The sequence below is a fragment of the Thamnophis sirtalis genome, unplaced genomic scaffold (assembly GCF_051295495.1).
Source record: "Thamnophis sirtalis isolate CommonGarterSnake01/CBP01778 unplaced genomic scaffold, rThaSir2_p1.2 scaffold_12, whole genome shotgun sequence".
NCBI lineage: Eukaryota > Metazoa > Chordata > Lepidosauria > Squamata > Natricidae > Thamnophis > Thamnophis sirtalis.
The window spans coordinates 35,172,001-35,198,922 of NW_028261392.1; the positions used below are offsets into that span (position 1 = coordinate 35,172,001).

General features: G+C 40.7%; 2 protein-coding genes across 6 annotated transcripts in view; one reads left to right on the top strand and one right to left on the bottom strand.

Annotated features, from left to right (window-relative positions):
* Positions 1-13,607, top strand: part of REV1 (REV1 DNA directed polymerase) — a 62,011-nt gene extending 48,404 nt beyond the window's left edge. For 4 of the 5 annotated variants that reach the window (XM_014060051.2, XM_087726661.1, XM_087726662.1 and 1 more), the window contains 6 exons: positions 460-693; positions 890-1,004; positions 1,143-1,342; positions 1,497-1,653; positions 5,141-5,243; positions 13,175-13,607. In XM_014060051.2, coding sequence (XP_013915526.2) covers positions 460-693; positions 890-1,004; positions 1,143-1,342; positions 1,497-1,653; positions 5,141-5,243; positions 13,175-13,286 — 921 coding nt within the window. In that variant the 3' untranslated portion in view covers positions 13,287-13,607. The remainder of the gene's footprint in view (positions 1-459; positions 694-889; positions 1,005-1,142; positions 1,343-1,496; positions 1,654-5,140; positions 5,244-13,174) is intronic. The other variant, XM_087726663.1, reaches the window with a different exon arrangement.
* A 1,223-nt stretch (positions 13,608-14,830) lies between these two features.
* EIF5B (eukaryotic translation initiation factor 5B) overlaps positions 14,831-26,922 on the bottom strand; it is a 33,205-nt gene continuing 21,113 nt past the window's right edge. The window contains exons 15-24 of the mRNA XM_087726664.1: positions 23,160-23,291; positions 21,884-22,066; positions 21,631-21,792; positions 20,600-20,731; positions 19,017-19,148; positions 18,827-18,903; positions 18,578-18,742; positions 17,002-17,140; positions 15,967-16,128; positions 14,831-15,630 (exon numbers count right to left, since the gene is read on the bottom strand). Coding sequence (XP_087582790.1) covers positions 15,523-15,630; positions 15,967-16,128; positions 17,002-17,140; positions 18,578-18,742; positions 18,827-18,903; positions 19,017-19,148; positions 20,600-20,731; positions 21,631-21,792; positions 21,884-22,066; positions 23,160-23,291 — 1,392 coding nt within the window. The 3' untranslated portion in view covers positions 14,831-15,522. The remainder of the gene's footprint in view (positions 15,631-15,966; positions 16,129-17,001; positions 17,141-18,577; positions 18,743-18,826; positions 18,904-19,016; positions 19,149-20,599; positions 20,732-21,630; positions 21,793-21,883; positions 22,067-23,159; positions 23,292-26,922) is intronic.

The following is a 26,922-nucleotide window of genomic DNA, read 5'->3' on the forward strand; positions in this document are numbered from 1 at the left end:
GTCTGTAACCATTTCGGCTTCAGTGAAGTATACTCTTGGCAAAACAAATGGCCAGGAATCTTTCAGTGTTAACTAAATGGGACAGTTGACATTGGACGAAAAGGAAAGAGCCCATTCTCTTCCATCTGTTAGTCGATGGAATTCTTTCAGTTTTAGCCATTTCTATTTCTATTTCAATTACTCAGAAAGGCTTAAGGATTTAGTTTAACGTATCCTGAATTTAGCTAATATGAACACACAACCATCTAGAATGCATTCACTTATGTTAGATGCTACTATTACATATAGACACAGGCACAGGAGAAGAACAGCTTCCTCCTTTTATAGTCTATACATTTTGTACTTGTTTACTTACCAAGCAAAGAGTAAAATATAGTGTTTCTGAGAAGAGTTCTGCATTTAAGTTACAACAGATTTCCATTTCCACTTTCTTAAAGAAAAACATTTTTTTCTTAATAGCTTGATAAGTCTGTTTTGGAAGCACTCCCTTCTGATCTTCGAGAACAAATAGAACATGCATATTCTCTTCAACTATTAGATGCACATGATAATAGCAAGAAGGAACCAATAAATGGATTCAACACTAACTTTCCATCCCAGCCTGCTGGAACTGTTCTGTTACAGATGCCAGATCTCAAAGAATCAAGCAGTAATGCTGGGATTAATATAATAGCACTCCCAGCATTTTCACAGGTAAATGATAATATGTATTAGTAATGTGATAAGCATTTTCTATAGGAGAAGTTCTGTATATTTCTAGTTAGAAACATCATTAATATAAATGTATTTCTTACCCTAGAACCAAAATCTCAGAAGTTTAAATATTATACTAATGTTTCAGTGATTTCATATCAGTGATATATTCACAAGAAGATGCTTTATTGCATAGGTGGATCCTGATGTTTTTGCTGCCCTTCCTTCAGAATTGCAGGAGGAACTTAGACAAGCATATGACCAAAGGCAAAATCACATAGAAAACATATTACAACAAACAAGTGCCACTGGTAAGTCTTTGAATGCATTCCGGTCAAATAATTATGTGTAATCTTTTTTATTGCAGCAAACTTGTGTTACATCTGCTGGGTCATGGTTACTTCTTTAATCATAAAATACTAATGCAATTCTCACTTCTTTCTTCTCAGCATCAAAGAATCCAGTTACAAAAAGTAAGAAGAGAACTAGAAAGAAAATCCAAGTCAGCCCAGTAAAAATGAACATTAGTCCTTTCAAAAATAATCGTTTGGGTAATCCTGCAAAAAATATGGTTGTTTCTGTTGGAAGTCCTCAAAAATTAATAGATAACTTCTTGAAACAGGAAAAAGCAGTCAGTGACAATCCTCAGGTAACTTTATAAGCCAATGCAGCATTTCAGTTTTTAAAAAAAAATCCATTCTGATTTAAAATCATAAATTTCTTATTTTTCTGGGTTTTTGTGCTTTTTAAATGTTTCCTATTGAGAATATAGAGAAATTTTCATTTTTATTCTTTCTGGATAGATGGAAGAAGTACAAACTGTTACAAATCCTTCCAGTGCATCTATTTCACAGCCATTACCATCTACCACAATTTGGCCTCAAGCACCTAATCTAGCAGGAGCTATTGAGTTTAACGATGTAAAGGCCTTGCTTAAGGAATGGATTACAACTATATCAGGTAAACTCTGGGTGTTATTACTTTTTAATAAAAGTTAGTGTGTCTTGTAAGTAAACTTAATTGAACAAGGCTACATTTCATTTCTGTACTAGATGTCATCAAAGAATAGTATTCTACAACTCTGGTATAATTATTTTTGAACAGAAGAGATTCAATATTTAAAAATAGTTTTAATTGATTCTTAATGTTATTTACTGGCTTTCCACTATTGCCTGCATTCTGTAGTATTCAAAGGATATTTCTCTTAAAATGCCAGAGAAGTGTCTTTTTCATTACACATATTTCAAATTAGATAATGTTCAAAATCTATGAAAAGAGAATTCTATTTCTGTGCAATGCTTTATAACTATGTGTATTTCTAAGAACTGACTGTTGATGCCACAGGTACAGTTGTAACAGTGTAACTAAGCCAGTGGTTCTAAACCTTCCTAATGCCACGACCCTTTAATACAGTTCCTCATGTTGTGGTGACCCCCAACCATAAAATTATTTTCATTGCTACTCTATGACTGTAATTTTGCTACTGTTATGAATTGTAATGTAAATATCTGATATGCAGGATGTATTTTTATTGTTATAAATTGAACATAATTAAAGCATGGTGATTAATCACAAAAACAATATGTAATTATATATTGTGAAATACTTCTTAATATATCTATATATCAAGAGAATATATATTTCTCTTTGTGTGTGTCTCTCTCACTCAATCACTTACTCTGTGTGTGTCTCTCTCTCTCTCTGTTTCTCCCTCCCTTCTTCCCTCCCTCCCCATCTGTCACTGTGTGTGTCTGTCTCTCTCTCACTCTCTGTCTGTCTCACTCACTTAATCCCTCACTCTGTGTGTGTGTGTGTGTCTGTCTGTCTGTTTCTCCTTCCCTCCCTCCCCATCTGTCACTGTGTGTGTGTGTATCTATCTCTCACTCTCTCTGTGTATGTCTCTCTGTCTCTCTGTCTGTGTTTCTGTCTCTCCCCTCCCTCCCCCATCTCTATCACTGTGTGTGTGTCTGTCTATCTGTCTTTCACTCACTCACTCACTTAATCACTCACTCTGTGTGTCTCTGTGTGTGTATCTTTTTGTCTGTCTGTCTGTGTGGCTCTTTGTCTCTCTCCCCCTCCCCCATCTCTGTCATTCTGTTTGTGTGTGTGTGTGTCACTCACTCTCTGTGTGGCTCTCTGTCCGTCTGTCTCTCACTCACTTAATCACTCACTCTGTGTGTGTGTGTGTTTGTGTGTCTGTCTCTCACTCACTCACTCATTCACTTAATTACTCACACTCTGTGTATCTCACTGTATGTGTGTTGCATGTCTGTCTGTCTGTCTTTCACTCAATCACTCACTCTGTGTATGTGTGTATCTTTCTGTTTGTCTGTCTGTCTCTGTGTGTGTGGCTCTTTGTCTCTCTCCCACTCCCCCATCTCTGTCACTCTGTGTGTGTGTGTGTGTGTGTGTGTGTCTCACTCACTCACTCTCTGTCTCTGTCTGTCTCTCACTCACTCAATCACTCACTCTGTGTGTGTGTGTGTGTGTGTCTGTGTCTCTGTTTCTCCCTCCCTTCTTCCCTCCCTCCCTCCCCATCTGTCACTGTGTATGTCTGTCTCTCACTCACTCTGTCTCTCACTCACTCATTCACTTAATCACTCTCTCTGTGTGTCTGTCAGTTTCTCCCTCCCTCCCATCTCTGTCACTGTATGTCTCTCTCTTTCTCTCTCTCTCTCTCTGTGTTTCTGTCTCTCCCCTCCCTCCCCCATCTTGGTCACTGTGTGTCTGTGTCTCACTCTGTCTGTCTGTCTGTCTCTCTCTCTCTGTGCCTCTATCTGTCTGTGTTTCTGTGTCTCCCCTCCCTACCCCATCTGTCACTGTGTGTGTATGTCTGTTTTTCACTCACTCACTTAATCACTCACTCTCTCTCCTCTCTCTCTGTATCTCTCTGTCAGTCTGTCTTCCTCCCTCCCCCATTTGTCACTGTGTGTCTGTCTGTCTCACTCTATGTCTGTCTGTCTCTCTCTCTCTGTGCCTCTGTGTTTGTCTCTCCCCTCCCTCCCCCATCTCTCTCTGTGTGTCTATCTCTCACTCACTTAATCTCTCTCTCTCTCTTTCTCTCTCTCTGTATCTCTCTCTCTCTCTCTCTGTATCTCTGTCTGTCTGTCTCTCCCTCCCTCCCCCATCTCTGTCACTCTGTGTGTGTGTCTGTCTTACTCTCTCACTCACACACAAGACACACATAGTGTGGTTACTTTTAATCACAGTTTAAAAGTACCTGGCAGTGGCGTTTTTCCCTGGGGGAAAATCTCCGAGTCTGTAATTTACGGGGTGTGTGCATGCCACGCGCCTATGTTTTCAACGGCGTGGAGCCACGGCAAGGCTCTGTGTGGCTGGTGATGACTCCAGAGCCCATCTGAGAAGACAAGGAACGCGAGGGGGACCCCTCCCCTGCAGATGGGCTCCGGACCCCACACATCTTTCACAGCCGTCTCGTTTCCAATTGGGGGATCCATGCAGAGGATTTCTCCCCCCCCAAATCGGAAATGAGGTCACGTCCAGCCTGCCTGACAAAGCGGCGGCGGCAGCGCTTTGCTGAGCAATGGACAGGGTGGAGGAGGGTGCAGCGCTGCCGCCTTTGCCTCTGGTGCTCTTCTTGCAGGACATGCTGGCTGGCGCTGCTTCAGGGCTTCCCGGCCACTGGCTCCTCCACGCACAGCTTGGCTCCCAGCACCGCTGCCATCCTGTCCAGTGACTGTCCTCGGCAGCATGGATGGGCTCCGGACCCAACACATTTCACAGCCACCTCGTTTCCAATTGGGGGGATCCGTGCAGAGGATTTCTTCCCCCCCCATTGGAAACGAGGTGGCTGTGAAAGACAAGGCAGCGCTTTGTCAGAGTGAGAACACTTTCCCGCCACTACGAAGTCTTCGAGACTGTAACTGTACGGGGGGAGACCTTGATCAACCTCTTCTATGGAAGTTTTTTTTTTCTCATGATCAATCAAAATTACTGAATATCTAAAGGACCGTTGGGCTGAATGGGTACTTTACCCTCCTCCCATGAGCTGTGATTGTTTATTCTTTTGTATTGGGTTTTTTACTGTTTATAAGCTGCTCAGAGTTGCTGTGAGTGGGCAGTCATATAAATCTAATAAATAAAATGAAGCAGCTTCATGGTGGCACAAACAAAAAGGGTTGAATTCCATGCAGAATTTCATGGGAAGATGTGGCAGATACTGTGTATGTTTTTAAAGCTCTCCTTTCAAATTGCTCTATAAATTGAGACAACTAATAAGGATATGCATTAAGCTATACTGATCATACATAGGATTTTGTATACATAATAAAACGTGGAGTTTAATTTACTTACTTGAAAGAGGGAGATTTTTTGTTTTAAAAGGAGTACAATCAATTTACATCAGTGTCAAAACATTCATTAATTTAAAGCTGCTTAATCTCTGCTGCTTCAAAGAGGCATTCTATAAAGTATGTATAATTTGTAGATCCCATGGAGGAAGACATTTTGCAAGTTGTGAAATATTGTACTGATCTGATAGAAGAAAAAGATTTAGAAAAGCTGGATCTAGTCATAAAGTACATGAAAAGGTAATTAGATGCTAACTTATTTTTTATTTATAGAAATAAATCCAAATGACATTGAAAATAAGTTATAAAACTTTTAAGAATTTCAGGTAGTGATTCCTTATACGTGCATATCTTGTATTGGTCATATTATTTTCGACACAATTGAATATCTATGACTTGTTCATTTGTGGTACTGCATCCATTATTTATTGTGGATGTGATTTCTCTGCATTATACTGGTGGGTTTGCACTTGCAAAGTTTTGAAAAGTTTCTGAGTGGAAGCCTGTATGGCAGTTCTGCCTCTCTTCTGCCTGCTTTGCATTAACTTGCCCAAAATCTCCTGTGTTGCAATATTATTCCAGATTTATTAGGATATTATATCACCCACTTTAATTAGGAGTGTTCTTTGGGCTTCTGTACTTTGAATACAGACATGAAGAATATGGCGAGTTTTCCTTTTTTCCATTTTGTTCTATTAAAAAAAAATTTCTTTTGTTCCCAGCCCTTTTACCACATGACCAAGGCCTACCATGTCTGAAATTTCACATATGCTCCAGCTGCATGTCCACAAACATTAACAACCCTTTTCTGCTTAGCAAGATATTATGTAAATTCCTATCCATAAGCCAAATTAGAATCGGAATTATCTTGCCTTCATATCTTCCTATGGGAGAAAGCTTCAAAAGCTTCAAATAAGTTTTCTCACTTCAGCCTCAGCCTGCTAGTGTTTTTTTCTCTCTCTGTGGCCACATCTATGGCAGGGAAGTAAAGTTAGCTCATCTATTTACCAAAGTGGCATGGAAACATGAAGATTGAAACTTTATGAAAGATCACTCTTTCATGCCCCTCCCCCATTTCAGTAATTGACAAGGTCATGCCAAGATCCACAGACCAAAATTCAATTAAAAGTTTCTCTGCCATCTTTATGGAAGTTTATTTACTTCTCCTTTCTCCCTTTCATGCCTGTTGAGTTTTTTTCTGCCCCATTCCCTTCTTCCATAACCAGTGTTCCCACCTCCATGGTAGGATTAAATGGCGTGAAAGGAAATTGAATTGCAACATCAGTAGGAAGTATTAGGAGCTTCTACTTATTCACCTCTTGTATCTATTTTAATCTTCCTCATGATGGTGGCTTTGGCCTGTCAAACAACTGTTCAGCCATCAAGAATCAGTCCTGGATTATCTGATTTAGTACAGTGATGAAGTTGCACTCAATATGGTCACCTTACTTCCAAAGAGTTTTAAATTCTACCTTTCTTAGGCAACTTTACTGCCATTTTTCTACTCCAGTTCTTTTAGATGTTTGGAATTTTCCTTATGCGATTGCAAGTGAAATGTAGTTTATCTGTTTATAGTAACAAAGCTGTAACTTTGTGAGTCAATTTTATGATATAAAATCAGCAAGATGCAGAGACTGCAAACAAGACAATTGTTTGCTTCTCTGTAACTAGTTGAATAGCTATATGATTTCACATAACCCACCTGCCATTTATGTCCCTTCTCCTAAACTGCCCTGTTAAGGAATTGAGGGGATATTTAGCAGGCCTGTACATCTCTACAGTTGGATGTTTCAGACAACCGCTTAGCTAGAACCTGTTCTGAAATGTTCTACACACATGCAAACCCATCAGAGTGTATGCTGAGACAATCCTAGTTATAGACAAGTCGTTTTGGAGTTTTCCTGTGCTTTGAACTCTCCCACTAAATACCAGTTATACTGTTCCTCATAAAAAGACCGTTGGCGAGGAGAGTCCAGTGCTGGGTTAACACAGCCTATCTGCCCTTGGACTGAGTGATGTTTTTTAGTTGACCACGCCTCCCTTTGCCTCTGTATGCTCAGTTCGAAAACGAAGGAAACCGTCCTGTAATCAGTTACAGTCAATGCAGTCACATCGTTTACAAGAAATAAACACCCCGGGCGGGTTTGGACTCTCCTCGCAGTGCCCCGAGAATGACCGTTCAGGTAAGCCAACGGTCTTTCTCCAGTGCACTGCTCGAAGAGTCCAATGCTGGGACATGCCCAAGCTATTGAGTCCCAGGGTGGGGAAGCGCCGTAGCCTCTGGCATTTCAGCCACTCTTTGTAATACTCTTCTGCCAAAAGAGGCTTCGGCTTCGGCAAAGGTGTCAATCTTATAGTTTTTGATAAAGGCCGTGGGGGAGGCCTATGTGGCCGCTCTACAAATGTCTAAAATAGAAGCCTGGGTTGCCCAGGCCGCAGAAGCCGCTGCGCTCCTAGTGGAGTATGCGGTGACCCATCTCGGAGCCCTCTTGCCCTGGTGTTCATATGCCAGCTTGATGCAAGCGCGTAGCTAACGACCCACTGTGTGAGAAGAGACCTTGTGGCCCAGGGACGCAGGGAGGAAGAAGACAAAGAGCGCTTCTGAACGGCGGAAGGCTTTTGTCCTCTTTACATACGTGCGCATGGCTCGCCTCACGTCCAACTTGTGCCACTCACGCTCCTTAGGGTGAGAAGGATCGGGACAGAAATTGGGTAAAATAATCTCTTGAGTCCTTTGAAACAAAGAGTTAATTTTTGGAGTAAAGGACGGATCAAGCCTCAGAATTACTCCGTCCGGGTGAACTACGCACAGATCCTCCCTGACAGAAAGAGCTGCCAGCTCGGATACCCTGCGAGCGGATGTAATAGCCACCAGGAAGGCAGTTTTGATGGAAAGGTGGCGCAGACTGGTCTTTCTCAAAGGCTCAAATGGGGCTTTTGTCAGAGCCTTAAGCACAAATGGAAGGTCCCATGACGGATACCGGTGAACAGCTGGAGGGCTGATGTTCGCAGCTCCCTTGAGAAAGCTCTTGATCTGAGGATGCTGACTCAGAGAGCGAGAGGAGCCCCTAGCCAGGATAGTAGACAGCGCTGCAACCTGACGTCTAAGGGTGCTGACCGCAAGACCTTTATCTAGACCCTCCTGCAAAAGGTCTAGAGTCTGAGGGATCGAGGCTGAGGAGGCCTCTATGTCTCTAGTCTTGCACCACTGTGAGAATGCGGTCCAGGTGGCATCGTAGATTCTAGTAGAAGGCCTCCTGGACGCTTGAATTGTTCGAATGACCTGGTCAGAGAACTTCTGCTTCCTCAGGAGCTCCCCCTCAAGTGCCAAACGGCTAGCTGTAGCCACTGGGGCTCCGGATGGGTGATGGCCCCCTGGCTGAGGGAAATTTGGTCCCGAGGGATTCTCCACGGTCTCTGAACTGAGAGACTGACCAGGTCTATCTACCAGGGCCTTCTGGGCCAGAAGGGAGCCACCAGGATGAGGTCTGCCTTTTCGGCCAGGAGCTTGTTCACCACCTGAGGAATGAGCGGAAGTGGAGGGAAGGCATACAGAAGTCCCTGAGGCCACACTGACCTCAGTGCATTTGTTCCCTCCGCCTGGGGCGAGTGGTAGCAACTGAAGAAGCGTGGGAGATGTGTGTTGTTGTGTGTGGCAAACAGGTCTACCTGTGGTTTGCCGAATCTCCTCACGATCTGCTGGAACAGGTCCGTGTGCAGGCGCCACTCCGAGTGGTCGATGTATTGGCGACTCAGCCAGTCTGCTTTCCGGTTGCTTACGCCGGAGATGTGATCTGCACTGAGAGAAGCCAGATGACGCTCCGCCCACCTGCCCAGAGCTTCCGCCTCGAGCATGAGGGCCTTTGATCGAGTGCCCCCTTGTCGGTTTATATGTGCTTTTGTCACCACATTGTCATTAACAGTACATGAGCCCCTTTTACCAGAGCGGAGAACCTTCTCAGTGCGAGGCGAGCTGCCCTCAGTTCCAGCCAATTGATGCTGTGGGCAGCCTCCCTCTGAGTCCACTGGCCTTGGGCTAGGTGACCCTGACAGTGGGCGCCCCACCCCAGGAGACTGGTGTCCGGGGTGACAACTAGTCTTTCCGGCTCCTTGAACAAGCAGCCCTTCTTGACTGCCTTGGACCTCCACCATGCCAGAGATCGGATCACCTTTCACGGGAGCCGAACACGCCTGTGTGAGTTGCTGATCTTGGCCCTCTGCATGGGTAACAGGAACCACTGCAGCTCCCTGGCGTGGAGGCAAGCCCAGGGAACCACCCTCAGGCACGATATCATTATCCCCAGGAGCTGGGACAGCTGGATGATTGGTACCGACCTGGCAAGGCTGCAGTGTTTCACTCTGCGTCTCAGGTTGGACAGCCGATCTGGAGAAAGGAATACCTGGCAGGAGGTGGAGTTGATGACTGCACCCAGGTGCTGTATACAGGTGGACGGCCGGAACTGGCTCTTCTCCATGTTGACAGAGAAGCCATGGTGCTGCAGGGTCTGCACAGTTAGAGAAACATCGCGGTGTGCCTGCTTGGTGGTGAGAGAATGAATAATTATATCGTCCAAATAACATTCCAGACGAACCGGATGACTGTGGAGATGAGCCGCTAGCACTGCCAGAATTTTGGTGAATGTTCTGGGTGCAGATGATAGCCCAAAGGGAAGTGCCCTGTATTGGAAATGCTTCCCTTCCGAACAGAACCTCAGGAACCGCCTGTTGACATCTATTGATGTCAATAGGTCCCCCTCCCTCACACAGTCCAGGATGGAGTGGAGTGACTGCATCTTGAACCTCTTGTAAGCCAGATGCTGATTTAGACTTTTGAGGTCCAAGATGGCTCTCCACCCCCCTGAACTCTTGGGCACAAGGAAGAGGATAGAATAGAAGCCCCTCCCCTGCTGATCCCTGAGGACTGGCTCTATCGCCTCTATCTCTAGGAGATGGCGGATTTCTGCTCTCATGCGCTCCCTCTTCTCTGGGTTCCTGGGGGTAGGACAGCGGAGAAACTTTCTCTGGGGAAAGGTTAGAAAGTCCAGGGCAAGGCCCCTTCGAATGGTGTTGAGGACCCACTTGTCCGATGTTATCTCCTCCCACCTGTCGGCGTACAGCCGTAGCCGACCCCCGATGGGGGGATCCCTGCGACCGTCACTTTTCCTTACGAAAGGGATGGGAGCTACCACTGTTGTTTCCTCCTCCTCGGAATGTTCTCCGAAAGGAAGACTGGGATTGGTTGGCACGAGCACCGAAGGGTCTGTCTTGGTGCCTATCCCCCCCTGCCTGAAAGGGTCTCTGGTAGGAAGAAGGGTGAGAGGATTGCCCTGTTTCCTGACTCCTGTAAGGTCTCTTACCAAAGGACCCCGCCCCTTTCCGGTCACCCCTTTTAAGGGTTGCAGGAAGGATCTTGCGTTTGTCTTTGGTTTCGGTGACAAACTTGTCCAGGGCCTCTCCAAACAGAAGGCCTCCCTTAAATGGGGCCGAAGCCAGCTTCCATTTGGCTTTCATTTCGGCTTGCCAATGTCTAAGCCATGGGAGGCGGCGTGAAGTGATATTGGAGGTGAGGGCCCTGGATGAGAATTTAGCTGCTGTCAAGGTGGCATCCGCCGAGTAATCGACAGCGGTAATAATTTTGGTTAGCTCATGGCGCCATCTAGACTTCCTCGGTGGTGGCCTAGACCTGAGTTGGCGCAGCCAGAATAAGGTGGCCCTGATAAAGAAAGAGACAGGGGTGGATGCCTTAATGGCCCAGGCAGACGCCATGTGTGTTTTCTGACACACCTTTTCTGACCTCTTATCTTCTGCCTTTAGTCCCTCTAGGAGTTCAGCTGGCAGGCTTGAGTTGGAAGTTAGAGACACAACTGGGGCATCTACTTCAGGGAATTTCAGGATATCCTCCATTTTCCCCTCCAGGGCATACAGTGCCCTGTCCCCCCCACTGGGGTTGGTTAGCGTGCCTGGCTGTAGCCACTGGCGCTGCACAGCGTCCATAAAGAGGTCAGGCACAGGGATAACCTCAGGTGTTTCTATTGTCTCTTTGAATAAGCCATGCTTGTGATCCCTGGATGTAGAAGCCTGAGCTGCCTCAGGTCTGGAAGTGGGGCCTAACTCTGTAGCTGTCATGGCCTTGTGTAAGATTGATTTGAATAAGGATGGCTTAAACAGGCCAGTGAATGCTGGTTTGTCAGGGGTAGGGTTTTCGTCTTCAGAAAGCACGAAAATTTCCCCTTCTTCCTGCTCAGAACTTGAAAGCCCAGAGTGAGATGGGCTGGAAGATGGAGGATACAGGCTCCTTGGAAGTGGAGGCCTTAGGCTTGCGCTTTTCCTTTGGGGCCTTGCTCTTGCAAGAGCCCCTGTGTTTAATGCCCTCAGCTATCCCTTGGGAAATGGCTAAGGAAATTACCTCCCTCATTTCATCAGAAAGAGCAGGGCCTTTACCCTTCTTCAGCTTCTGCTTACTGGGCCTGCGATGGCTAGGCCTGCCTGAGCTGGATTCACCCTTCCCACACTGGGAATCCTGGATAGAATCACGTTCCTCTCCAATGGAGGAGCTAGGGGAGTCGGGGTACCCCCAAGAAGCTTCTGGAGACGGATCCCTGGACCTATAGTCATCCCCAGACAAGAATTCACTGTCCCCAGGGGATTGGGCCTCACGATCAGGGGAAGCTGACTCCCTGCTGCGATGGTTTGGGCTAGGTTCTGGCTGATGGGGCCTAGAAACCTCCCTGGGATCCACTGTGGCTCTTGGTGAAGACCTTTCATTTGAGCCCTTGTGCCCTTTGCCTTTTTTCACAGAGGGATCCAACTTGCTGCATTTGCTGGAGGGCCCTGCCTGTTCCCCTAAGGCCTCCCTGCATTCCTCTGCCATTTCAGGTCCCCACAAGGCCTGGAAGATAGCTGGAGCTGGGATAGGCACGCGCTGGCCGAGGAGGCTCAAATGCGCTCGCAGAATCTTCAGGAGGGAAGGGCTGCCTGGGGGCCGGATTCCTTCCTCCCACCGCCCTCGGTTCCCCGAGACTTATCTTCCTCTCAGGAGGGAGAGACTAGCTGGCTCCCCAGACTAGTCCCCAGCTTCCTTGTGGCGTTCTGCGGTCGCTGACCGCTGGCTGTGGCTCCGCTTGGGCTGCCTGGGCTCTCCGCTTCTCCTGCTTTCTCCGAAGGCAAGGCTGGAGGAATCAGCTCTCCGCACGAGCCGCGCGTTCTTTCTCAACGCGCTCCGAAGCGATCCAAAATGGCGGCTGTTGCGCGCGCAGCCTCCTCCCGCTCTTTTTAGCCTGACAGCCCGAAAAGTGCGCGAAGGTTCCAACCGTCGCTGCTGTTGCTGGGCAGAATTGAGCAGCTGAATGGCCCCTAGCTAGAAGGCCTGCAGGCTCCCAAACCTCCGTTTGAGGGAATTTTTCTCTGGGGCTCAGTTGGGGAAGGCCTGCCACCGCCCCTGCCGCTCGCCAGCCTCCGCTGGGCGAGGGATTACAGTCCCCTGGAGCGCTTGCGACCAGCAGCTGCAGGGAAGCCCGGGTGCCCTCTTAAAGCGACACAAACCTCAAATCTTTGACAGTTCTTGCAACAGAGATAATTTTCTCTAATATGAGAATCCAAACGTGGTCCAAAGTGGGAAACTTTCCAGCCTATCTGACCTTAGACTGGAGCTCTCCCAAAACAGTCCCAACGGGCGGACTGAGTTTTCGAACTGAGCATGCAGAGGCAAAGGGAGGCGTGGTCAACTAAAAAACATCACTCAGTCCAAGGGCAGATAGGCTGTGTTAACCCAGCATTGGACTCTCCGAGCAGTGCACTGGAGAACCTCTGCTTCAGTTTGTAAATTGACAAATATTTTAACATTTCATTGTTTAACTCATAATTGAATACCTAAATACAGAATGCATAATTTTGTATGCTTGTCTTGTGCCACTTTACATTTATTTTTAAAAAAATCTTGCATAGACAGTTTAGCTAATTTTATGTGCGTGGATTATTTGCATGTATTTTTCCACCAACAAAACTTTGTTTCTAAGTATTTTCACACAAGAAAGCAAACTACAATTAATATAAGTAAGCATACTTTATGAGTTTGGCTGTGGCTATTCCAGCTCAAAATCTTGCTCTACATTCTATGAAAATGTGTGATGATAAGTGTGTTCTTTCCATTCTATTACTTTTTATCTCCACAGGCTAATGCAGCAGTCTGTAGAATCAGTATGGAACATGGCATTTGATTTCATTCTTGACAATGTTCAAGTTGTTCTGCAACAAACTTATGGAAGCACATTAAAAATTATCTGAACTGATCTTATAGAAAAGGATATGGTAAGAGCCTGGAGCTCTCTGGTAGCTGTACCATAAGTGCTTGTGAAGTATTTGCAAAGTGCATGACATTAAGCTAAGTTTTTATAAGTTGGATTTTTTTTAAAGGAGGGGGTGTTTTGTACATTTTCTTTCAGCAAAGTGCCAAAATTTGTCAGTATTGCATGTAAATAATTGTGTTAAAATTCTTTTATTGTAGAATAGAATCTATTTACAAAATGTTTGTTTATAAAAGTTTTATGGATTTTTACAGTGAAGTGTTTACAATTGTTTAATAAAGAACTGTATGTAATTTGTACATATTTTGTTTCACTCCTTTGTCTTTCTTAAATGCTATAAATTTGAACAGTCAATATTAGTTTTCATATTTTTATTGGCTAAACATTTATCTTCAAGATCAGTTATTTCACAGTGGCAGAAGGCTTTCTGAAAAGTGCTGATTTGGACTTTTAAAAAAATATTTTTGCAATTGTCTAACATGAACAACAAAATCCTTGTGCTGCATCGCTGTCTCATAATTGGCTAAATCTGATAATATTAATGCAATTTGGTCTATTCCTACCATTTTTCTTTCATATCAAACACATGTAAGAGGCATTTTCCTATTCACAAAATACTCAGTTTTCATTAATAATCCGTTTTCCTTCTATTTAAAGAGATTCTGTTATAGCAGTCCACCGAAATTTTTAAAAATTTAAAGAGGTAAGAAGAACGTCTTTTGGATTAGATGAAGTGGATCTTACACTGTAGCAAATGGACTTCTTTTTGCATCCACAAAAGAAGAGTGTGAAAAGATTTCTTCTTATCCCAATATCCACCTGGTAATTCTAGCAACATAACAACTGACATTCATAACAGTCTCATTAGAACCTAAGAAAATTCTCTTGTCAAAACATTTTCAAGAATTTGTAATATTCTAGTCTTGATGAGGCTATATGAAAGTGGTTTAATCTCAGATTAAATAGAAAACAATGAGGATTGAAGATTTACTTATATCTTATTTGATAAAAATGATACTTTTAGAATAGACTTAAGTTGTAGCATATCTTGAGGCCTGATTGTTTATTACCTAAGAATCAGCTTCTTTCAACTGTAGAATTTTAACTATTCTTACTTCATTCATAATTTTAACTTTGCTGCTATATCCTGATAATTATGGTTGCAACTGGTTAAAGGCCATTCTGCAATCATCAGGCAAAAAACTAAGAATAGGATTGTTGATAATCTGCCTTCCGTGTAACCATATCAGTAAATATCATGCTATCAGTGTATAAGATCACCATCCAAGGATGATTTCATTTTAGCCCTTCTTCCCAGATATGGTTTTGTACAATTATACAGTACAATTATACCACATTTACATATTAATAGGATTACTGCACATAATTCTTCAACCACACTGACCAGATCAAACTGCTCAACTGTGGTCTTCTAACCATTTGGCAGAGAGATTTTATTCCATCTTTCTAACCAACAACCTACACAAGAAGACTATTGAAGCATTCAGACCAGACACACATAGCTAAATTTTGACAGATATATTTGCATGCTGCACTGCCTTTATTAGGAATTAAATTATCAGAGTAATGTTCGTTTACTTTATTTGCCGCTCAGAATTAATGATTAATTTGCCAAATTTCATAAACTGTACAAGCAATAAAAGGCAGCCAACTATGCTTTACATCATTGTTTCACACCAACCAAATACAGATAGCCAATTACCTAATTTTTCTATAATAAATTTCTATAGGCACAAAGCAGAAGTGATGAAAAAAAAATCAGGGGAAAAGAGGGTATGCATAAATAAAGATTTCTTACATCGAAAAAGTCCAAAAAAATCACAAAGTGTGTAAGAGTTTGATTAGGCAAATACTGTAGTACTGATCTTACTAGTATAAAAGTGAAAGCTGAGTTACTTAATAAAAAATTATTATATTTTAATTTGGGGATGTGAACTGGAAAGGGCAAACTTTAAAAGTAGCCAGTACAAAGTGAAGGGCATTGGGAAAGATGCACAGGCACATTGGAACCACAGGGACATAAATTGACCACTGTCAAACCAGTGTAAGTTATTTGGTTTCTCATGGAAAACATTTTATCCACATTTTTCCCAGATGTTTTTTTAAAGCCAACAGCATATTTATTATAAGCTGCTGTTGTTCTTATAATAGGAACTGTGGGCTTTTGCTAATCATTGGTCAAAGTTTGACAGAACCTAGATGATTTCAAATACTTTCTTGAGTTCCACAATAAGTTGCCAGTCAGACTTCTGCATTTCATCTCTAAACCAGTCTTTCAGGGCATCAATGGACTGTCGACTAATCTGTAAGTAGAAAATCAAAATGTTTAATACGACACCCCTACTTGTAAGATTGTTTGTTTGCAAGCGTAAATCTATATTTCATAAATTTCAGAAACCAAAATAACATTTTTTGAAATGTTGCACCTTAAGCTCTGTAATAATGTTCTCAACCATTTTTAATGTCTAGAAGCGAAGAATGATTTTTATATCAACATTTCTGTAACAGCCTCTCTACCACCATCACCTACCACTCTACCACTCAATGCTGGCATATCAATCTAAATTCTATCCCATTTCAAAAAAGGCCTGTTGTCCTTACATTCATGGAATGTTATATCCAAATTTTAAAATGTTTACCTTGCTGACAAGCATATCAGTTGCTTCAAAATGACGACCATACATTTTCGGTGCTTCACCAGGAATTGGTTCTATTTTTACACAGACTTCTTGACCTTTTTTTGCAACATCTACTTGTTTATGATTTATTTCAATACTTGTAATTATTCCAATATCAATGAACTATAATAAAATATATTTTTGTTAGCATTACATTTGCAGAACAAGGGCATAAGCAAAATAAATATTCAAAATAGAAATTTTGAATAATAACTTCCCCATATAAAATCTGAAGAATAGTATGGGAGTCGTTCGTTAAACTGTTAGGTGGCACTGTATATATATGTGAGAGGGTATACAATGAAAGTTTGAGACTGGAGGACAATTATTTCTAAACATCTGAGAAAACTGGGAAAGCAGCTTTGCACACTTATTTATTTCAAAATATGTTTTGTCAAATTTAAACTTTCCAATTTGAAAAAATAGATCCATAGATAAAATCAATATTCCACAGAAGTCATGATAAAGGATATTTCATCAAAGAATCCCAAGTTTCTAATCAATGCAACTGAACAGCAACATAGAATGAATATTATATATATGTGTGTGTGTGTTTGTTTGTTTATTTTTTATTTGTGCTGATAAATAAATAAAGGGAGAAAGAGAAATAAATAATTGGGTTTCTGTCGTGATGGACTCTTGTGACGAGCCGATTGACAGATGATGGAAGCAGTTAGCTTCCTCCCATATATATATACATACATATACATATATATATATACATATATACATACACACACACACACACATATACATACAAAAATACACAAAAAATACACATACACAAAATCTTATATATATATATATATACACACATATACATACACATACATACATACATACACACACACACACACATATATATATACATACATACATATACACACACATATTATCAAAGTGCATTAAAATAAACTTTTTAAAAATTATTATCCAACTAACTAACACTTCTTTTTTTAAAAAAGAGAGTATCTTTTAAAGATACAAAATACTCACATTTTTACTAGGTACACAGATTAGAGTTCCTTGTTTTACCTGACCTGCATCCACAAGGACTCCCATCACTATGGGATCACGAGAATTAAAAATAAATTGAGGAAGTATTTTCATCTTACAAGGGAATACTGCTATATGCCTGGGGGGAAAGGGAGAGAAAGATGGCAAAGAACTGTTTAAATGTGGTCTGAAAATAAAGCTACATGCACAAAAATCTTGTGTACTACTTGTGATAAATCTAGAATGAAAACAATTTAAATCCATGCTGCTATATTTACTTCAGCGATTCCTAAATCACACAAAAAACCTTGAATTGTAAATATTTAATACAAATACACAAACTATAATGCTAAATGTGCATTTAATTATTTGGCAAGTTTTCTTCAATAATCATAAAGCACTCTTATCCAGATTTTATACAGTATCTCCATGTGAAACTAGAATTCTGACACATTTAGCAGTCTATTATATATAATCTGGTCATGAGTTCCCTTTTTTTATCAAGTAGTAAAAATATTGTCATAAAAATGATACAATGTATCACAAAAGGCTGCTATCACTACCAGCTATAGTATCATTCTGTCACATGTAGTGACAGTACTTGTCACATTTAGTTTAGCAGTTTCCTCAATCCAACAAAGTAAATCTATAAACACAAGGTTCTATGTACAGGTAGTCCTCATTTACCAACTACAATTGGGACTACCAACTCTTTCACTAAGCGAAGCTGTCGCTGGGTGGGAAATCAGGTTACAACTGTGCTTTCCTTTTTCCCACTTTCTTGCTCTTTGGAATGTTGATGCCAACGTTAGGATAATTAATAAGGGAATTGTTTATTTTTACATTTATTGGAAAGGATTACTACCTATGTCTAGTCCTCAACCTACAACCACAATTGAGCCCAAAATTTTTGTTGCCAAGACAGTTTCGTTTTGCCCCATTTACAATCTTTACTCACCAGTTAAGTGAATCACTGCACTTGTTATTAATACTAACTTAAGTGAATCTGACTTCCCCATTGGAAGGGCGCAGAAAGTTCTGTCATAGCGCCCATCTTTTAGAACACTGGTATCAAACTTCACTGTGTCATGTGACATATCGTGACTTTTTTGCCTTTGCAGAGCCGGGGGTGGACGTGGCCTGCACGTCCAGCCTGCAGGGCGCCAGTTTGATGGGCTTGCTTTAGAACTTCGTCCGAATAGAGAATATCTCTGACCATGCTGAATGTTTGTAAAACCCTTAAAATCTCAATTTGGGGCATGGGGTCTCAAGTATGGGTGAGAATCTGTCTCTTGGGTTTATTGATGAGTGTTTTCAAATGCCTGTTATGAGTTTTTATTTGTATATTATGTATGTTTTAGGAACTGTTTTATTCAACAACTGAGATGCTAGTCCAAATTGTAGTAGTTAAGTTCAGATGTCCTGTATGTTTTTACACTAATATTTTTCAGTTGAAATGAGAACAAAACACTGAACTGATATTATACAATACTGATCTTAAAAATTTTTTTTTACAATTCAGGCACATGCACACACAATATTTGTATCTATATCTCAGTATGAGAATTCTACTTACTTGAATTCTTCTTGTTTCTGTTTTTTGTAGTCTTGCCTATATTTTGTGAAGGCATCAAATAAATGATATATAATTTCTGCACTAAAGATTCTAACCCCTAAACTATCAGCCATTTCCTGGGCTTCTCGTTCAATCCTCACATCAAAAGCCAAGATCACTGCGTACCTTGAAAATAATAATGATAATATTAGGGAGCTGCAAATGAAGCCTCTTTAGAAATGCTACAAATATTTTGAAGGAAATACTTACTGTGGGTCATGCTCCAGCATGACTGATGCCTTCATAACATCCTTTTTATGCACAGGCCCTATATTAATTCCAGCATACTGTCAGGAGACAAGGGGGGAAAACAACTTGTCATTAATATAAATTCTGCATACCTAACAAAGTAATACCTAACAAAATAATGACTTAAGAAAATAGAATCTTGGGTACTTACTGGCACTTCTGAAGTTTTCAGAAATTCAAGTAATGCTTCTAAAGATCCCAGGGTAGATGCCTGGACATAAACCCCTTTTTCTTCTAATTTTATGGCATTCAGTGTCTGCTTCAATTCATGTATCAATTCATCCTTAAAATAAAACATGATGCATTTTACAAAACCTGCTTTGTTTCTCCAAAACACTGGAAGTGGCATTATATACCACAAGCTTATGAATAGGAATAGCAATAGCAGTTAAACTTATATACCGCTTCATAGGGCTTTCAGCCCTCTTTAAGCAGTTTACAGAGTCAGCATATTGCCCCCACAGTCTAGGTCCTCATTTCACCCACCTCGGAAGGATGGAAGGCTGAGTCAACCTTGAGCCAGTGAGATTTGAACCTCTGAACTGCAGATAGCAGTCAGTTGAAGTGGCCTGCAGTACTGCACTCTAACCACTGCGCCACCTCGGCTCATAAGCACATATCAGAGATAAAGCTTCACATTTATGAACATGCCACTGGAAGCTTAAACTATGGTTTAGATTGACATAGAGAGCTCTACTACCCAAAAGAGCAAAAATTGTTTTTAGCCAACCAAGGTCCCATTTGTAGCCTGAGAGAGTGGAGCCCCAAATTATTCCATGATAGTCATGCATTTGTGGAAGGTTGGTGAATGTTAAAGAAAAAAATACAGTTTCCCCAAAAATAAGACCTCCCTGGATAATAAGCCCACCCCAAAAATATTGCAGTACAGCAGCAGCAATGAAGTGACCGCACTCGCCACCTCCTGCACCTCAAAAATAATAAGACCTCCCTGAAAATAAGGCCAAGCACTTATTTCGGGGGGGGGGGGAAAGAAAATAAGACCCTGTCTTATTTTTGGGGAAACATGGTAGTAACTGTTTTAAGTCTTTAAGGAGCTAATTTTACTGGTTAAAATTCCCAAACTCTCTTTTATTGCAGCATAAGAATCAAATCCACAGCTTTTAAAAATGAAGAATGTTACGTTTCAGTTTGGTTTATTTCTATCTTCTCAAAACACAAGTTTAATTCACAAATACTTAAAATTATTATTAGATTTTATCCCACCTTTAAAAAAAAATAAAAAGCTTAATTAAATCTCTTCTTTTTCCAGTGCACAATGAAAAGCTTAGTTCTGTAGTAATCAGTTTTTCCCCTTCTTTAATTCCCCATTAAATGTTACAGACTCTAAAACGCCAGCAATTATTTTAATTCAATCTTAATTTTACAGAATTGTCCAATTTTTTTTTAGCTAACATGTAACTTAAAACCTAGTAGTAGCTTGTCCAGATGGCACAGCTATATATTTATCAGGCCTTACTTCAATTTACTTCCCAATGATTTGATAACTATATAAAAACAATAATTTCTTCTAATTACATCTCATATTTAAAAATTTAAAAGTCAACAGTTAAGAACTGTTACTTTGCTTCAATTTCTTAAAAATCTGAAAAGTTCCCCATCGTTGTAATTTCAAACAACTTATTCCTGATTGTTCTATTTTAGAACAGTTTATACTGGGATTTTCTGGCTGCTGAAACTCCATTGAGATTCTGATAGGGATCATCTGTGCCTTACTTTAAGAACTGGAACTTCATCATCTTTATAGGCTACAAGCAGGGGCAGCCCAGCCAATGTTTTCTCCAGGTCTTTGCCAAGAATCTTTACTCCTTGTGCAGCAATAACTTCCTTGTGTTTTTCATATTGATTCTATACAAATAGAAAGATGAATAGTTATTTTTCTAGTTCTCCAATTTATCATCTTTGTTTTAATTATATTAAGAACTGTCAAGAACTGTCAAGAACCATCAAGAACTCCAATCATTTACTCTATTTGCTCATTCGATGAAATGACAGATACACTACATTTATTTAATGTGTATCCTTCAATTAATGAAACTGGAAGGAATTAATATGACAGAGATGCTCAATGGCATTATCAGAAGTTAGAAGACACATCTTGAACAAAAATAACCGTTAAATGTTCCAGTTTTTAGACTGAATATTTTCACAAGAAGTACTCATATCCAAATTCTAAGATAATACAATATAAAGGCTCTTAGGTTAGATTCTACTGCACACCAGCAGTATGATGTTCTTTCAATATATAATAGAAGCATTAGTTCACCTAAACAAAAAAGTTCCAAAATTGGTCAAATATTATGACAATAAATATTGTTCAATTAAACATTAATTTTAGAACATCCCTCAGGCAAATTTTTAAATTATAGCAAAACAGAATCAGGAAAAAAAATAGAAAAATGACATACGTTCAACATTTCATAATATCAGACAATATGACAAACACTATTTGGAATCTCCTTTTTTCAGACTTTATCCTTTAAAAATCCGAATTTATTTTTTGCTAATAGAAATTCAACAGCAAAGAGCACATGTAAAATTAAATACTTTCACTCAGTATAATAGGACACAAAAATATTTCCCTAGCACTGCTTTCACAAATAGCACATTTATTGCAAAGAGTTATTACTGCAAAAATTACATTAATTTATCTGGGGTAAAGGAAGGGTATATGACCTAGTATCATTGAGCAACTCAGACACCATAAATTAATTTCAAGAACATTTTTTCATGCACTGCTTCCTTACCTTCACTCGTAATTCTTTCATGGGAGGAGGGAGCAAAAGGCCTCTTATTTGTGTTACTATGGGACCTTCTACTCCAGGGACAATAATGGTATCACCTTCCTTCAGCCTTCCATTAATCAAAATGACATCTATTGTCGTACCCATTCCAGGAAGTGCTTTGACCTAAAAGACATAGAATATGCCTTAAATGATCTGCCTCAATCCAGTTTGTTATCTAAACAGGCTATCAAAAGATTTTCTAGGTAAACATTACCTCCATAACCTGTGCTCTCAGCTCTTCACAGTGTGCCAGTCTCTTATTTAACATGGTTTGTGTCAATTCAACAAGAAGAGCAATTAAACTTCCCATACCATCTCCTGTATGAGCAGAGGTAGGAACCAGGGAAACAAATGTGCGGGGATCCTTATTTTCATAGTACAAGGCAGCATTCAAGCCCTAAAACAAGAAGCAGAGCATTACTAAAGCAAAAGAGTGGGGAGAGCAGGGGAAGGAGTGGCTTTATTCTACCTAGTCAAAACAGAAACTAAAGAAGATGGAAAAACAGAATACATTATCAAATATTCATTGCTCTCCTATTCAAGTCATTCATCAGAATAACAGTCTTCTATTTCAGGGGTAACCATGTCTGATGATTCTGTGACTCAAAAATTTGCAAAAGTGGGGCAGACTATAGAGGATCAGATGATCTTACAGTTTATTTAAGCCTAAACCTTGTAAAATTTTTACAGCAAAAGTAGCACCTTGACTTTGGTTAAGACAATTACTGTTAATCAGTACAGATATTTCAATACAGAAATAATGTGACATCTTTAAGAAGTGTTACTTCTTAGGGTGATTCATACTGTCATATTATACTCCAGATCTGCTCTCATTTCTATATCATCTTCAAGGTTTGCCTTTTGAGTAGTTGTCCAAGTTAATAAGAGTACTGGAAAATTATAATCAGAGTACTGATTACTATAAGTATCAAATCTAGATAAGATTCTTCCCAACAGCTTGATATAATTACATAACAGACAAGATGGAACTTTAAATTTAAACCTGAAATACATGTAGACTTTATATAAACAATACTTTCCACAGTACAACAATATTTCCCTCTCTCGTTCTCTCAAAAATACTATAGTCAATAGTACAAAAGTATTACTTCACCATGTCTCTTCCCAACAGAGATCATTCATTGGACAAATAAAGATGTCTCCCTATCAAATTCAGGTCTGAAAGTTGGAATGGAAAGGATCTTGATAATTGAGCCACAATGCCACTGCCTGCATCAAATTTGTTAAATCACTATAAGGTACCAATCTATAATTGTAAATTGTCCTGTGTAAGCCTGACTTCTTCGATTCAGCCAACCTTTCCTATGTATACGTCATCTGTTCTCACTTTCCTTCTTTCAACCATTTGATTGTAATTTTGTTTGATTATGGATGGTTAATGCGCTTGGGCTAGTTTTATCTACAGGAACTACAGGGTGCAAAGCATATTCAAAAAGATTAACCATTTTTTTTGCCAAATTGATACTCACCTGCTGAGCAAATTCTACTATGATGGCCTTAGCACGTTCCTCAAATTCATCCTTGGTGTTTTTTTTCTGTTTCTTCAAAGTGACAGCTACATCTGTATCCGGACTCTTTTTCCAGTCATACAATCTATCAATCTAAGGAAGAGAGAATTCACCACTATTTAATATTCAGGCAGATCTATATAGTAAATCCTATTTGTATATATGGAAATAAGCAAGCAAATAAACTATACGGTAATAAACATTTTCATACTCTGGATCTTCATTTAAACATATTCTCTTATATCGCTAGTGCCCTATTCTTTCACTGAAATAAGTTGATTTTTCCAAATCAACTGAATGCTAATGTGGAACAACTGAATGTTAAAGTCCTTCTAGCACAGCGTTCTCAACCTGTGGGCCGTGACCCCTTTTGGTGTCAAATAACCTTTTCACAGGCGTCACCGAGAGTGGCGAGAAGCCGGCCTGAAGGGAAGGAGGGGCTCAGGTTCCCCACACTGCGGAAGGAGAGGTAGGTGTGTGTGTGTGTGTGATGGGGGGGGGGAGAAGTAGGAGCCAGAATGGAGGCAGGGAGGGGGAAAAGAGAGACGTGCGCAGCACAGAGGACGCTGGGAAAGCAGCTCGCTCTGAGTGATGGAGGTTGATGGGCATAGCTACGGAAACCAAGAGGTACCATTTCTGAGGCATAAAACAAGGTGGGGAAAATAAAATAAAAGAACGTGGGATGCGCGTACACTGAGATTCCCTATTAAGACTGTTACCCATGCTTAGCATGGGTAACAGTCTTAATAGGCTTTGGCCCCTCTCCTGCGACTCCCTGCTGACCCAATCGCGCAATCTGCTCTCCACCCCGAGAAGGCACAAGCCTGATTTTGCGATTCTGCGTCCTTCACAGGCAACTCAGTGTCGGGAAGAGCTCCATCCCTTTTCTTGTGCTCATCTCTTGTGCATGCGCGCACAATCAAAATACCCTCCTGGGCCAGGATCAAGGCGGAGGGGACGACTCTCCTCACGCTGTCGCCACTGCACAATGAGGTGAGTAACTGGGTATGCAGCACAGGGGATCCAAGCTGCGCAGGAGACTCCTCAGCGCCAGACTCAGGTCAGCGTGAGCCGCGGTCTCCTTCAGGTTACCTCAGGAAGGAGGCGAATGGGGAACAGCAGCAGCAGCTGGTTGGGTGCAGAGAGGGAAGAGCTCCAGTTCTCCTGCACTGCACAGGGCTCTCCTTGTGCAGGGCTCTAGAACTCTTCCCTCTCTGCATCCAGAGACGGCTGCTCCAGCTCTTTCCTGAGGCAACATGAAGGGGACCGACTTGAATCTGGCACTGAGAAGTCTCCTGTGCAGCACAGCAAGCTACCCACTTCTTAGTGGCAGCAGCGGAAGGAGTCGCTGTCCCCGCCACCGTGATCCCGGCCCAGGAGGGTATTTTGCTTACACGCGCAAGAAAGAGATGAAAGAGAAAAGGGGACAAACAGAGGAGATAGAGAGAAAAATGAAAGAGAGCTGGAAGGAGAGAATGGGAGAGAGAGAAAATAGAGGGAAACAAATTAGAGGGAGAAGGGGGAGAGGGAGAAAGAAATGAAAGAGAGCTGAAGGAGAATGAGAGAGAGGGAAAAGAGAAGGAAACAAATCAGGGGGAAAGAAAGGAAGAGAAAAGAAAGAAAAAGAAAGAAAGAAAGAGAAAGAAAGAGAAAGAAAGAGAAAGAAAGAGAAAGAAAGAAAGAAAGAAACTTTCTCAGACCTATGACAAAAGCAATGGCAAGCTAGATCTCTTGCCAACAAAACTGCAGTTTGCCAGAAGGCACAAATTGGAAGCAAGTCTGATTTTTTAAAAAGAAAATAACAGAGATGGCAAAAAAAATGCATCTGAAAATCAGATTATTTATAATTTTGGATAACGTATTATATTGTCAAATTCAAAAGAAATCAAAATATATATCCTATTGCTGTTAGTACAAACTTGCCAGCTTCTATCAGCTTAGAGTTCACTATGAAAAGATTACAGAGAAGCAATTTCCTATAATCAATAACTTTATTTTGGATTTGCTATCATATTCAATGAGAAAGAAAGAAAAAGAAAGAGGGAAAGGGAAGGAAGGAAAGGAAGGAAAGGAAGGAAGGAAGAAGAGAAAGGGAGAGGAAAAATAGAGAAAAACAGAAATGAGAGGGAGAGAAGAGAGAGACACCCTATTCTCACTGAGCCATGAAACCTTGGTAGGCATGTCTGGGAGGGGATGTCATGTGACTGGGTGGGAGTGGTTGAGTTGGCCACACCCACCCAGGTTTTGTGGCTCCCGGTGTTACATAGTAGCAACGAAAATAATTTTATGGTTGGGGGTCACCACAACATGAGGAACTGTATTAAAGGGTCGCGGCATTAGGAAGGTTGAGAACCACTGTCTAGCAGGAGAAGTATGAAGACTATTTCTATTTCTTAAGAACTTCAAATACAGTTATTGGCCTTTGTGCAAATGTCCTTAAGAACCAATCATTTAAAGATTTAATTCCACTGAATTAAATCCACTTACATAGACATTTGCCATTCTTCTCATTCTCAAACACACAAAGGTATTCCGGACACAGAGGTCCAATAGTCCAACCCCCTGCCTAGGCTATACCATTTCAGACAAAGGGAGAGCACCATTCCTTTGCAAAAAGCATTCTTTAGCTGATACTCATTTTAGTACAATCCAGTATCTTTCATATGCAGAAGGCTACAGTATGAATTCAGTTCCATCCACTCTTCCAAAAGGGACAAAATATTTATAGCTATGTTCACCTAATTTATTAAATGCTAATAAATTATTTTATTTTCAGATAAATGTAATTACAGTAAACCCTTGCTTTAAACTTCTATGCATGAGGAAAGAGTACAACCTCAATTGTCCCACCTCCTAGTCTAATACTTCAACCACTGCAGCTATTTTGATATGTAAAGCATTGATTATGGATGTATGAGGCACAACAAAGGAGATAATTGCTACCATATTCTGCTTACAGACTTCTCAAGAAAACCCAGCTGTGCTGGCATAGGAAAAAGGCATTAAGCTACATAGGCATTTCAATACAAAAGAGCTTTTCTTGAGAAAAAAATCCATAAGAAAACAGCTGGTTTCTTTTTTAATTTTTTTATTTTAATTGAACAAAAACACACAAAAAAGGAATCATCCTTCATTACATCTTGTAGAAAGTATGTCGATTGGTTACAGATAACCTTCGTGCATTTCTTCCACAGTCATTACTTATAGTTCATATTAGATTATACACTTTAAGTCAAAAATCTTTGTATATCTTACTATCAATGTACCACAATTCTCATTTGACTACAATTATTTGAACATGCTTTTACCTCAAATCATTCATACTTAAAGACACAATCACATAATGGCATTCATTAGCTATTTCAAAAAATCATCCAATAAACATTACACCTTTTAGCATCTTTTAAGTAAAAGTCAATAAAGTTTCTAAGCCTTCCCCCCCCTTTTTTTTCCAACTCACTGACTAAAATTTATATCTAAGTTACTTTAGCCAATACCATAGCATGTATATAGTGTTAAACATGACCATTAACATTTCCTTGTGGTTATTATAATTGGCTAAAAATCATTTACTATTATGCCCCATCTCCTCTCATCAGCCCCCCCCCCCAAAAAAAACCTTACACCTTTATAACAAGAGCTAAATGAAAATTTGTTAATAAAATTTATAGGTCTTTTTCCCAAGTCACAATTTACAATTTATACCCAACTTTCTTTTACTAAA